This window comes from Lissotriton vulgaris, chromosome 12 (genome assembly GCF_964263255.1).
Source record: "Lissotriton vulgaris chromosome 12, aLisVul1.2, whole genome shotgun sequence".
Classification (NCBI taxonomy): Eukaryota; Metazoa; Chordata; class Amphibia; order Caudata; family Salamandridae; genus Lissotriton; species Lissotriton vulgaris.
The window spans coordinates 487,122,817-487,136,120 of NC_141700.1; the positions used below are offsets into that span (position 1 = coordinate 487,122,817).

The 13,304-nt window shown below is 47.4% G+C and overlaps 1 protein-coding gene across 1 annotated transcript in view; it reads left to right on the top strand.

Annotated features, from left to right (window-relative positions):
* Positions 1-6,162: 6,162 nt before the first annotated feature.
* Positions 6,163-13,304, top strand: part of LOC147676816 (uncharacterized) — a 162,754-nt gene continuing 155,612 nt past the window's right edge. The window contains exon 1 of the mRNA XM_086945232.1: positions 6,163-6,646. Within this exon, the coding sequence (XP_086801358.1) occupies positions 6,500-6,646 (147 nt within the window). The 5' untranslated portion in view covers positions 6,163-6,499. The remainder of the gene's footprint in view (positions 6,647-13,304) is intronic.

The following is a 13,304-nucleotide window of genomic DNA, read 5'->3' on the forward strand; positions in this document are numbered from 1 at the left end:
CAAAGAAATCGGATAGAAGAGGACGATCAGAACATAAAGAACAGCACGTCAAGTCCAAAGACAAGAAACCTGCTCATCAAAGTAAAAAATTACAATTTCCCAGAAAGAAGGTAGCCAGTATTAAAATAAAACATGCAGAGAATTCTGAGGACACAACTGAAAAACGGAGAGTGGGCCCAGACAATGCTAGACAGCGCAGCAGAAGTGACCATAGCGCGCAAGATCCTGATGAATCTTCTGGAGACAGTGGACACAAATGAATACATTCAAGTGGAAACTGCAGACACTCGAGTTAGCGTGCCCCATAAACTATATGAAATAACATTACGTATAGAGGGAGATAAAACTAGGAAAATAAAAGGTCTCTTTCGGGAGAATCTATCTAAAGGCTATGATATCCTTCTAGCAGAGAAAGACTGGCCACCAGAGTTTGTCAGGGAGTGCCCACATGGTGAAGAAATTATTATGCCTGCCTTCTCAAATCACATTCCAATTCATAAGAAATACACATTTGCAAGAAAATGGGCAGTGGCCCAAGCCCCTGCATTATATAAAAATAATGTAGGATGGGATGAGGATTCTCCTCACCATAAGCTCCAGTTAAAAAATCAACCTACTGCACAAAGGCAGTATCCTGTTAAGCAAGAAGCTAAAAAACAAGTAAGAGAAATTTTAGATCAACTTGAATATCAGGGGGTGATTGAAACACTAGGGAAGGTGTTGGATAGTAAATTAAACTTATTCCCTATCCTAGAGCGCCCCCCAGTATAATGCGTTGTAAAGGAATGCGTAGTAAAACCTGCGTTGTAATAGCTTTGCGTCGTAAAAGTTTTGTTGTAAAGGATGTTTGCCATCTCTGTCTACCGATATTCATGGACATCCCTCTGAACGCTTGGAAAAGATCTATAAACCAGCAAGTGCGCAAAACCTCCATTGATCTGTACATTAAAACTCTCCGCTCAAGCGCCCACCTAGATCCTCTGAATAACTCCTACAAAGGAGGCAAAGCACAACCTTACCTAAGTGAGGCTCTCACTCCATTGGTCCGAAACAAAATAGTCTACATGAGGCTAACTACACTAGGAATTGCTGACTTCAACCCCGTATGGGATCGCAAGGGGGAATCTACAAACTGCAGACTATGCCCCCACACAAAAGAATCCTGGCTGCATCTCCTTTGCAGCTGCCCGCACCTTAACAACGACCGATGGCGACTCCTGCATCCAATCTGCTTTATGAATGGAATAGAGACCTGCAGTGAAGGGTCAGCTTTGTGCCTATCCACCACAGACACAATGACACTAGCAAGACTGGCAACATTCATCCATCAAATCAGGATTGCAATAAAAGCTGCTAATGAAAGCAACAAAACTCTGGCGAAGGGTACCACAAATCTAGTGGAAGCAAGCTCAGTGGCCCTAAACATACCTAGCCCGCCAGTTCGATGACAACGTTAACATCAGCGAGGGCCAAAAGGAATGAAGGAGGCGACATCCATCATTCCATATTGCTGTTTACCCACCAAGGCTCAAAGGGGACTTCATGAACGCGCGAATGGCCACACGGCACAGACTATAACTCCCGGGGAGGGACGATCATGATGGCACAGGGGCGAGCGCACATTTTTTTCATGTTAGATGAACAGATGTCTTTAGATCATGGTTTTAGCTTTTATATGTTGATTGTTTCTACTGTAATGATTTTAATTAATTGAACAGTTAATAAATACAAATACAAACTTTTTTTCAGTCTATGGGCTTCCTTTCTAGGATAATTGTACATTTTATTTTCGTACTTCTCTTATTTATTAATTATTTATGCAAATGTACTTGAGGGGCAGATCTACAAGAAAGTGCCACAGCGCGGCACCGCAAGCCTTTTGGCTGCGCTACGCTGCGGCACTTTCAGAGCACGGGAATGCAACATATCTACAACGATATGTCGCATTCCTTTGCTCTCCCCTGCGCTGGCGCAGAAACAGCTGCCATGCGCCGGCGCAGGCATTCTTGCACCATGGGGAGATTGCTTTTGTGAAGGAAGGGGCCCCTTCCTGCACAAAAGCAATACCAATAGGCATTTTCCTCTTTCAATGCGTGCTGTAGAATGCAGCATGCATTGAAAGAGGAAACAAGCATTAGAAATGCAATATTTCTCGCAGCATTAGAGTTAGTGCTTTTAGAATTGTTTATGGGTTTTTTTGTAAATCTTTAGCATTTTTGTTTCCTGTAGCCAATGCTAAAGAATTAAAAAAAAAGCCATAAACATTTCTAAAAGCTCTAACTCAAATTCTCCGAGACCTATTGCATTGGAAATGCAATAGGTCTCGCAGTAGGAAAGTTTGAGCTATAGGTGTTATTTATTTTTTTGTTTTTTATTTATGTGTTGTTTTTTCTAAATAGCTAAATTAATAGCTTTCTTCTTTACAAAGCCAATAGTTATAATTTTTGTAAATGTGACACCTCTAGCATTTGTAAAGCAACATGTTTTGTATTAACGGGACTTATATGTGACTTATATGTATTGATATTAAAAAAATCAATGGCTTTAAAATACAATTAATAATTAATACGTAAATAAAATGGATTTTATTTTATATTGCCAATAGCTTAAAGTTTATTAAATATATTTAGTGAAGATGCTGTGGTTGCGCTGAGTGAGGGTGAGTGAGGGTGAGGGTGAGTGAGGGTGAGGGTGAGTGAGGGTGAGTGAGGGTGAGTGAGGGTGAGTGAGTGAGGGTGAGTGAGGGTGAGTGAGTGAGGGTGAGTGAGTGAGGGTGAGTGAGTGAGGGTGAGTGAGTGAGGGTGAGTGAGTGAGGGTGAGTGAGTGAGTGAGGGTGAGTGAGGGTGAGGGGGTGAGAGGGTGAGGGGTTGAGGGTGAGTGAGGGTGAGGGTGAGGGGGTGAGGGGTTGAGGGTGAGTGAGGGTGAGGGTGAGGGGTTGAGGGTGAGTGAGGGTGAGGTGTTGAGGGTGAGTGAGGGTGAGGGTGAGTGAGGGTGAGGTGTTGAGGGTGAGTGAGGGTGAGGCGTTGAGGGTGAGGTGTTGAGGGTGAGGCGTTGAGGGTGAGTGAGGGTGAGTGAGGGTGAGGGGTTGAGGGTGAGTGAGGGTGAGGCTGAGGGGTTGAGGGTGAGTGAGGGTGAGTGAGAGTGAGGGTGAGTGAGGGGTTGAGGGTGAGTGAGGGTGAGGGGTTGAGGGTGGGTGAGGGGTTGAGGGTGGGTGAGGGTGAGGGGTTGAGGGTGAGTGAGGGTGAGGGTGAGTGAGGGTGAGTGAGGGTGAGGGTGAGTGAGGGTGAAGGTGGGTGAGGGTGAGTGAGGGTGGGTGAGTGTGAGTGTGAGTGAGGGTGAGTGAGGGTGAGTGTGGGTGAGTGTGGGTGAGTGTGGGTGAGTGAGGGTGAGTGAGGGTGAGGGTGAGGGATTGAGGGTGAGGGGTTGAGGGTGAGTGAGGGTGAGGGGTTGAGGGTGAGTGAGGGTGAGTGAGGGTGAGGGGTTGAGGGTGAGGGGTTGAGGGTGAGTGGGGGTGAGTGAGGGTGAGGGGTTGAGGGTGAGTGAGGGTGAGGGGTTGGGGGTGAGTGAGGGTGAGGGGTTGAGGGTGAGTGAGGGTGAGAGGGTGAGTGAGGGTGAGGGTGAGTGAGGGTGGGTGAAGGTGAGTGAGGGTGGGTGAAGGTGAGTGAGGGTGGGTGAAGGTGAGTGAGGGTGAGTGAGGGTGAGTGTGGGTGAGTGTGGGTGAGTGTGGGTGAGTGTGGGTGAGTGTGGGTGAGTGTGGGTGAGGGTGAGTGAGGGTGAGGGATTGAGGGTGAGGGGTTGAGGGTGAGTGAGGGTGAGGGGTTGAGGGTGAGTGAGGGTGAGGGTGAGTGAGGGTGAGGGGTTGAGGGTGAGTGAGGGTGAGGGTGAGTGAGGGTGAGAGGGTGAGGGTGAGTGAGCTACATCTAATGACTTCAGAGGACTGCTTATAGACTGTTTAAATTACAACCACTGTCGATAGTAAGTACTATTGACCCTGATAACACCCTAATATATGTGCAAAGTCACAGTTTGGTAGGACTGGGCCAGACCAATGTATATGTTTCTATAAGTGTAGTCAGGACCATACAAGGGTTAGTTGAATAGCCTTGGCGGAAAACCCTGCTTCATTTTTTCGTATGAAACGATCCAGAGCGCCGCCTCAAATTGACAGGCGAAAGTATGATCTAAACATTACTGACATCTCCATCCTGAGGCGTGGGGTCTATAGCGTGACAGCTCGGTCTACACTTCATGCCCTTGGACGAACGCGGATTGGCTGTTCCGTTCTATGTGTCAGGAGCTCAAGGCTGACAAAACTGATGCCGAACTCCTAAAGGAAGCTTGAGAAAAAATGCGCTTGAGATGAGTAGCAACCAAATCGAAGGCAGGCAGATTTCGCTTCATTTATATCCAGTATCGTTGTTGTCCTGAGCGGCACCCTCGGGGCAACAGAAGCCGCTGCCATTGCTAAATAAAACAATGCAAACAATAGTTTAAAATATGGCGCGCTGAAGGATCTTAAATACAGCCTTTAACCCCTTAATCCTCGCTAATTGTACAAAACACCCACTGTAACGCAAGAGTCGAAGAGCGTTCTGACGTACCTTGCCTCGTAGTTTTTGCAGATGCGTAAGAAGTAGACAGAGGACTAACGCTTCCCCAGGGTAGGGTAACGGGGCGGCCATTTCAGAAGAGAGCGTTTCCGGTCGAGAGGAATGGCAGCTTCTCGGATGGCCACCATACCCTGAAGATTTGCCGTTTGATGGAGAAAGTAAACACAAATTGAGACAGAACACTTTATTGGTCTAAATGGAGGGAGTCTCCCTTCCAATTAGAAAGCCTGCTTGTGCGTGAGCTTGAGGTCCTTTCTAAGCAAGTCTGGTGAAGATATAAAACACTTTATTGCATTTCGGGTTACGTTATTAAGTGGAGAGGTCATTGAGTCGGTACTTGTTTTTCTAGCCTCTCCAGTGCATGTTTTGTTTGCTTCTTTACTTTTGTAGCAGGTAGTAAGATCTGATAATGTACCCCGAAGGACGGCAATAAGAGACTATACAAAAATGCAAATTCAAACAAATCGCCCAGCAAAACGTGTGCTCAAAGTCCTGAAACGCAAATAGATTTTCTGCTTGTGACAGGCCAGCTGTTTCTGTAATTCTTACACTATTACGTGATTATGCATGGAGTAAAAGTTTTGAACGCGACATGGCAGGCAGGGGAGGGGGCGGAGCGGGGGTGTGGGAGGAGTGCGGGAACAGACGGGGAGGAGAGTAGGAGGAGGAGAGTAGAGGAGGCACGGCCTAGCGGCCGTGCAATCAAGTAGTGAGGGGGTGGAGCTGGGGGAGGCTGTGTGAGAGAGTAGGCAAGGCAGGCGGCTGGGGGCATGTGCACGCGCATTTAAGCTCAATGCGCATGCGCATTGAGCTTAAATTTCTCGTGCACTGCAAGGAAACGCCACTATTCCTTGCAAGTTGGGGATAAAGAGTGGATAAGCCACCATAGACTCGCAAGCTCGATGCGCATGCGCATCGACAGGCGAGACCTAAAAACGAGGAGAAATGAAAAAAATTCTCCTCGTTTCTCTTGGCTACGCCACCCCTATGGTGGGGCAGCAAACTGACGCATTTCCAGGTTTAAGATTTCTCGTAAATCTGGAAATGCATCAGTGGACATGGGTGTTGAGTGGGAACACCCACAGCAACACCCATGTCCTGCCCATAACAAGCAAAGTGTTGCATGAACAGGGGCGATATTTACAAGCACAGGTTAAGTCACGCAGGGTGACTTTACCTGTGCTTATAAATATCCCTTAGCAGGCTGCGCCACCGGTGCGTCACGGGGCTTGTAAATCTGCCCCATAGAGCGGACATTACGCAAAGGTGCTACAACGCTTTGCAATATAAATATTTCCTTTCGTTACATGAATGTTACAGATGGTTTAAAAGTAACAAACACTACCAAAGTAGGTACGAGGTCATGAAATTACAAAAGATAAATCATTACAGAAATCACAAAAAAGAACACAAAAAGAGGATGCACAAGAAGCATTTACAGCAGTGAAAGGTTGAGGTAGTGCGGGTGTCTGTGCCAGGAGGTGAGTGCCGTGTCTTACATAAAACGGGGGGGAGGGGGGCAGAGGTGGGGTGTTGGAGGAGGAGGACTTTCAGGTCAGTTTTGAAAGTCGCTACCCAGGCTGTGCGGAACCGAAGCCGGCCCCAGGGAGCATGACGGGGCAAAAAGATCGCGTGCTTCGTTGTTTTGTGTTAGAAGAATGATCATTATAGTTGCATTTTTTTAATCTGGCAAATGCGTATAAACAGGTCGAGGCTGCTATTGGGTGAGAGAGCGAGTAAGGGTCAGATACCGGAAGGGTCTGCCGTGATGACGCAGAAAGTTAGGGGCGGGGTTAATTGTGTAAGGGTGAGTGGGGCGAATGCTTTAACTTCTAGCGGCTGCAGCCGAGAGAACTTTCAGTGCAGTCAAGTGAACTTTCAGCTGTAAGATGTCGTCTCCACTAGCGCGCACCATTCTTATAACCGGCTGCAACCGGGGTCTTGGGCTGGAAATAGTGCGGCAGTTGCTGGCAAAGCCCAACGCCCCCGAGCAGATCTTTGCCACCTGCAGGAACCCGGAATCACCACAAAGTCAGGTAAAGACATCGGGATCATTTGTGCTGGAAGTGGGGGAGGGGTTCCCTCCTTCCCACCATGGGCGTAGGAACTGTGGGGGATGCGGGGGACATATCCCCCCCAGATTTTGGAGTGGGTGGGACGCAGGGGACGCAGGGGACAAGGGTGGGTCTCCCTTCTGAGAGGGAAATTAGTAGGCCTGTAGCTCACGAAAAAAAGTGCGAGCTGAGCTGCGTGACCTAATGGCCCTGCACTTGACCTGGCGCCTCTCCAGTTACCTGTCTGTGAGCCGCCAATGATCCGATAGTCCCAGCATAAGTTGACGTCAGAGGCCACTCGCCCCCCTGCCTATGCCCTGTTCAACTCTTTGTGTGGCGCAGCACCCCTGAGGCTCCGGGATTTATTTATTTCTCACCTCAGCTGCCTGGAGCCAGTGGGGAAGCACCCAGAGCATCGTGTCAAAACACCGCGACTTTGACATCGCATCGGCGTTTAAATTGCAAGCTTTTAGTACGCATGCTAAGACTGCGCGATGTCATTAACATCGCATGCAATTACAATGCATGCGATGTTAATGGCATTACAGCGCAAAGCGGTGGTTATCTTTGGCAAATACAGCGGATTAAGCGGGGGTTTATGCAGCGGATTAAGTAGTGGTTTTATATTTGGCAAATGCAGTGGTTTATAAAAGGGGTTTTATTATAAAAGACTGAGATTATAAAAAGGGTTTTGCCGTTTTGCCATATAAAAATGCTGCGGATTTTACAAGGGGTTTTGGCAAAACGGGATTTGTATGCGATGTTGATGACAAAACGGGATATTAAAAACATCACAGTCACATGCCATTTAAAAATGCATACTGGATGGATGGGTGTATGGATGGATGCATGAATGATTAATGGATGGATGCATGATGGGTGGATGGGTGGATGGTGGCTTGATGGCTGGGATGAATGGGTGTATGGGTGAATGGATGCATGGGTGCATGTATGGGTGCTGGGTGGGTGGAGTGGGTGGGTGGATTAATGGATGGATGCATAATGGATGGATGGGTGTATTGTGCCCGGATTACTGGGATGGATGGGTGTATGGGTGAATGACGAGGGCAACAGAGGGCAGAAGGCCACAAAAAACGAGGGCAACATAAGGCAGAAGGGCACGCAAAAGCGAGGCAAACAGAGGGCAGAAGGCCACAAAAAAAATGAGGGAAACATAGGGCAGAAGGGCACGAAAAACGAGTGGAACAGAGGGCAAAGGGGCACGAAAAACGAGGCAAACAGAGGGCAGAAGGCCACAAAAAAACGAGGGAAACACAGGGTAGAAGGGCACGAAAAAAGAGGGCAACAGAGGGCAGGAGGTCACAAAAAACCAGGGCAACATAAGGCAGAAGGGCACGCAAAAACGAGGCAAACAGAGGGCAGAAGGCCACAAAAAACATGGGAAACATAGGGCAGAAGGGTACGAAAAACGAGGCAAACAGAGGGAAGAAGATGCAAAATGGATGGATGGGTGTATGGTGCCCGGATGGATGGGTGTATGGGTGAATGACAAGGGCAACAGAGGGCAGAAGGCTACAAAAAACGAGGGCAACGTACGGCAGAAGGGCACGAAAAACGAGGGAAACAGAGGGCATAAGGCCACAAAAAACGAGGGCAACATAAGGCAGAAGGACACGCAAAAACGAGGCAAACAGAAGGCCACAAAAAACGAGGGGAACGTAAGGCAGAAGGGCTCGAAAAACGAGGCAAACAGAGGGCAGAAGGCCACAAAAAACGAGGGGAACATAAGGCAGAAGGGCACGCAAAAACGTTGTCAAGACGTGCTAAGTATAGTCGCCGATGTGACACGCGATCCTATTACATGGCCACATTTGCGTCACAACTACGTGCGATGTGAAAATGGCTGGTGTAACTGCCTTTACGATGTAATTGCCACAATGCGAACGCCCGTGATGACGTTGAGGCCAATGGATCGTCATACAACCTAGCCAGTGACAGTGCACTGATTGATTTGCTGACCTCGGACTCCTCGCCCCCGTGTCTGTTGCCGGCTTGAAGACGGAAGGGCTGCAGCAGCACGCTCCCACTAAATGTGAGGTCCCTCCTGCGTGAGTACCTATCCCATTGAAGTGACTGACTTTTGGTTCAGTTAACTTGTAAGTAAAGCCAAGGGCTGTTACACTGCATTCATCTGTCGGTCAGTTGTACTCGTTTTTCCCCCTCCCTCCTTCTTGCTTTCTCGTTGCGCCTCTCCCTCTCTTCTGTTCTTTGACTCCAATTTTAGTTTGCTATTTGCTGAACTTTGATTTTACCTGACATTGACATGTGATCAACCAGGTGTGACATGACAGTGAAATGTTGTGCTCCCCAGTTTTAGGATTCCAGTGGCTCTGCCTAAAACCCATACCCTCCTCTTGTGTAACGCAGACTCAGCTCCAGTGCGCTGGCCAGCAATGACATTCCACAACAAGGGAAATGGAAGACCCATGGCTTGACCACTGTGTATCTAATGATATTATAGAGTACGCTGATAACATTAATGGTAAGCTACATTTATTCAGGCAGAACCACTCTGAACCCCGGAGAAAAATATGAGGGCCCTTTTTGCAGGCGCGGCAACTGTAAACTGAGTTGCCCCATTATCAGTGCTTTAAATGGGAAAAAATAAGTGCAGGTACTCATTAAAATTAGTTAGAGGTGTGGGAAAGGGGCGGGGCTAGCGGCGGGGCTAAGGGTAAGATATGATGATACATAATGACCTCTATATCAGTTACAGCACATATCAAAACGCATAAGGAATGCGTTTATGTTGAAAAAAACACATCTTCATTTCATTGGTAGACTAGTGTTGATTATGGCATCTGTTGGGACGTTCATTTATCTTATATAAATAACGTTATAGAATGTTCTGCTGATTGGATTGTTTGAGAGCTGTTCTTCACACGTTACTATTTCCACCTGCGTTTGGGCCCTTATGATGTTACTACTTGAATAAACATAATTTATCCACTTTACATCTTCGTTTCCTGCTTCAACAGAGGGGCACACAAAGGAAAGCAGCCTTTGTGCTGAACTAAAAGGTGAAAAAAACATCTTTGGGAAGGTAGAGGATTGTTTGGCGCTGCTGCTCGTGCACTTCCCCAAATCGGACAGGATTAATGACTGCCAGCCCCAGCCCATTTCACATGCCTGATGGAGGAACACTTTAAGCTGATAGCCGTTGCGCACCTGATCAACAGTGCAGGGTCGGTTTAGACCCTGTACTGTTGATCACAGCATGACACAGGGCAAGCCCTCTCAGACCTCTGCAGTGGGGCCATTCAATTGAGCGCTGCTGGAATCTCCAGCAGCGACTCTGCAAACGGCCTTTCATGCGCTCCGTGACTTGCAAGCTCCTCGTAAGCAAAGCGGCGTCTGCCCTGAGCTGGAGGAGTCACTGAACCTGAGCCTGCTGTGCTCTCAATGAGGGTACCGGTACTCTTCCCTCAACTAAGAAAAGTGCCTGTACTGACGGCCAGAAAATTCGGAAGTGCCGGTACTCAGTACCGGTGAGTACCGGCCCATTTAAAGCACTGCCCATTATCAAATCTTTTACCATTAATGGCCTGACAGTGTTCCCAAATTAAAAATTGATTTTCCCACTTAAGCCGCTTGTGTTTGTGATTCACAAAAAGTGCAAGAGATTTACTCACACTCTTGAACCAGCATTTGAAATGTGTGTAGCCCTTATGACCTTACTGCACCAGTCGGTGCCTGTCCACCTTTAGAAGTGTCAGCCCAGCTAGGGCATCTTCTTGATAAAACATGTGCCAAGTGCCACATGCCCTCCGAGCTTTCTGTTTGTGTTTGTATGTGACAGCTGTGGGTCATCTTGAATTAGGAACACTCAAGTGGGATTTCAGGAAAAATTATGCTTTTGAACACTGTACAAATTAGATTTTCAGCTAAGTGACTTTACATTTTTACTCACTCCCTTACCTATTTTGGGTGCAAGGGCAGGCTATGGCAGAATACCGGTGGACTATAGGCTAGAGGTTACCTGCACCATGTTTGAGCCTTCGTGCAGCTCACACACACTCACACTCTCTCCTAGTTCTGTGTTTCACAATTCTCTATTGCTCTTAAAACTATGTGGAGTTTTACACCTGATGGTATCTCGGCTTAGGATACTGCTAGTGAAGTTTTTGTCTCAAGTCCCTCAGTTTCATTTCTTTGTACTTGTCACCATTTAGCAACTGAGCAGGATGATCTTAGTACCACATTTGAGTAGCCAGTACATCTTCCAAGTCCACTACTTTCCTGCCTTTCTTAATATTTCTATTCATAACTATGCGATTGTATACATTTAACGCACGTACGGTCTCTCACAATGGGCGATTTGTATAGGGTCACTGGAAAGTCCACAAGATTGTCCCTGTCCCCCCCAGAAATTTAGAGTCTCCTACGCCCATGCTTCCCACCCACCCTGGGGCTTATTTACAAGCCCCTTGCGCTGCACGTACGGCACTTTTTCCTATATCAAAAGTGACGCACCAGTGGCGCAAGGGGCTTGGAAATAAACCCCCCAGGGGTTTATTTACCCATTTACAACGTTTATTTTATTTTATTTGTGCAATTTTATATAGCGCGGACTTTACCCGAAGGTGTCAGAGCGCTTCACAGGACCAATAATGATATACAGGAACAAAATACAAATGCAAACAATAAGTTACATGGATCAAAAGTGACATTAGTGAGCAACCAAAATACATGAGGTAGCAATCGGTGCATTACAGGAGAAAAAAGTGAAATAGGTGCGGGTTACAAAAATGTACAAAATACAAGTCGAAGTATAATACTACAATAAAAGGCAGACACTCCATCACAAGAACAAACGTTACGTAGGCAATGGAGGCACTTGTGCAAGTGTCTAAAACAAACAAAATGTGTGAGGTAGCAAACAGTGTGTTACAAAACAAAAGTGACATTTAAACTACCAGAAAACACTGGGGAGTAAGACCATAATCCTGGCCAAAAGACTTTCCAGTAATGGGAGATCTTCCTTCAAACGAAGGCAAGGGTGTGAGTTAGACTTGGAGGTGTCTTTGGAGGAGGAGAACTTTAAGGTCCCGTTTGAAGGCCTGAGAGGAGGAGGTACTCCAGAGCTGAGGCGGGAGTGAGTTCCAGATTCTCACTGCGTTGCCTGAAAAGGATTGGGCCATTGATCTTTCCTTCTTGAAAGTGGGGGGTTCAAGCAGAAGATTTTCCGCATTCCGAGATGGTCTAGAGCCTCCAGAGAGTTTCAGTTTATTCGACAGGTAGCGAGGAGAGGCGGAATGCAAGGCTATGTGGGTGATATAGGCAGTCTTGTAGATAGCTCTCACCTTGATGGGAAGCCAACGCAGGGAGGATAGCAGCGGTGTGATGTGGTCGCTTCTTTTAGCCCCATAGATGAAACGGGCTGCTGAGTGTAGGACCGATTTCAGGGGGGATAGGTGGGATTTGGGGAGGCCAGTAAGAAGAGAATTGCAGTAGTCCAGTCTGGAGAGGACCAGCGATTGCACCAGTGTTTTAAGGTCATGCTCAGGAAAAAAGCGACGAATTTCCCAAAGAAGTCGCAGTTGGTATCGTGCAGACTTTGCAATGGAATTGATGTGAGGGATTAGATTGAGATTCTTGTCGAGTAAGACACCAAGGGATTTTGCGCTTTCAACAATGATATGCTTATTGTTGAGTAGATTCGTCTGATCCATCCAAGATTGAACCGGGGGGGGGGGGGCAAGTGAGGAGGAGAGGAGGAGGAATTCAGTTTTGGAGGGATTCAGAATCAGTTGATGAGTTGACATCCAGTTTTGAATGGAGTCGAGAGTTGAGCTAAGGATAGTGAGATCGTGGGTGGAGGCAACTTTGAGGTAGATTTGAGTGTCATCTGCGTAGAGGTGATAGTTGATCCCAGATTTACTTAGGAGATTTCCCAGGGGTTCTAGGTAGAGGTTGAACAAAGTAGGTGCAAGTATAGAGCCTTGAGGAACCCCTTGACCTACCGCCAGAGGAGATGAAAGGCTGTTCGCTATTTTGATCATTTCGGATCTATCTGAGAGGAAGGAAGCAAACCATTTAAGCACATTACCCTCCATGCCCATTCTCTGTTGCAGAGTGTTGAGGAGAGTGTCGTGGTTGACAGTGTCAAAGGCTGCAGAGAGGTCAAGGAGAATAAGGAGACAGGACCCCCCCGAGTCGAGTATCCTCAGCGCGTCATCAATCACTTGCAATAGGGCTGTTTCAGTGCTGCAGTTTTGGATGAAGCCAGACTGACATTTGCCAAGAAGATCATTGTCCCTGATATAACGAGAGAGTTGTTTCGCTACACATCTTTCTGTGATCTTCGCAAGAAAGGGAAGGTTAGTGATGGGGCGGTAGTTATTGAGGTCATTCGTATCAGCAGAGGGTTTTTTAAGCAGAGGGGTGACCTGCCCTGTTTTGAAGGAGACAGGAAGGGAGCCTTGGCAGAGGGAGAGGTTGACCAGAGTGGTCCAATAGGACAGTGAATGGGAATAGAAGTAGATAGCAATGGCACTAGGGATGGGGTCAAGAGAAAGGTTGGAGGGCTTTGTTTCGAGGATGCATTTGAGGAGGGCATCTTCAGAGATGAGGTCAAAGTTCTGCCAAACGGCTAAGGATTTGAGCTCCTCAGGAGGGG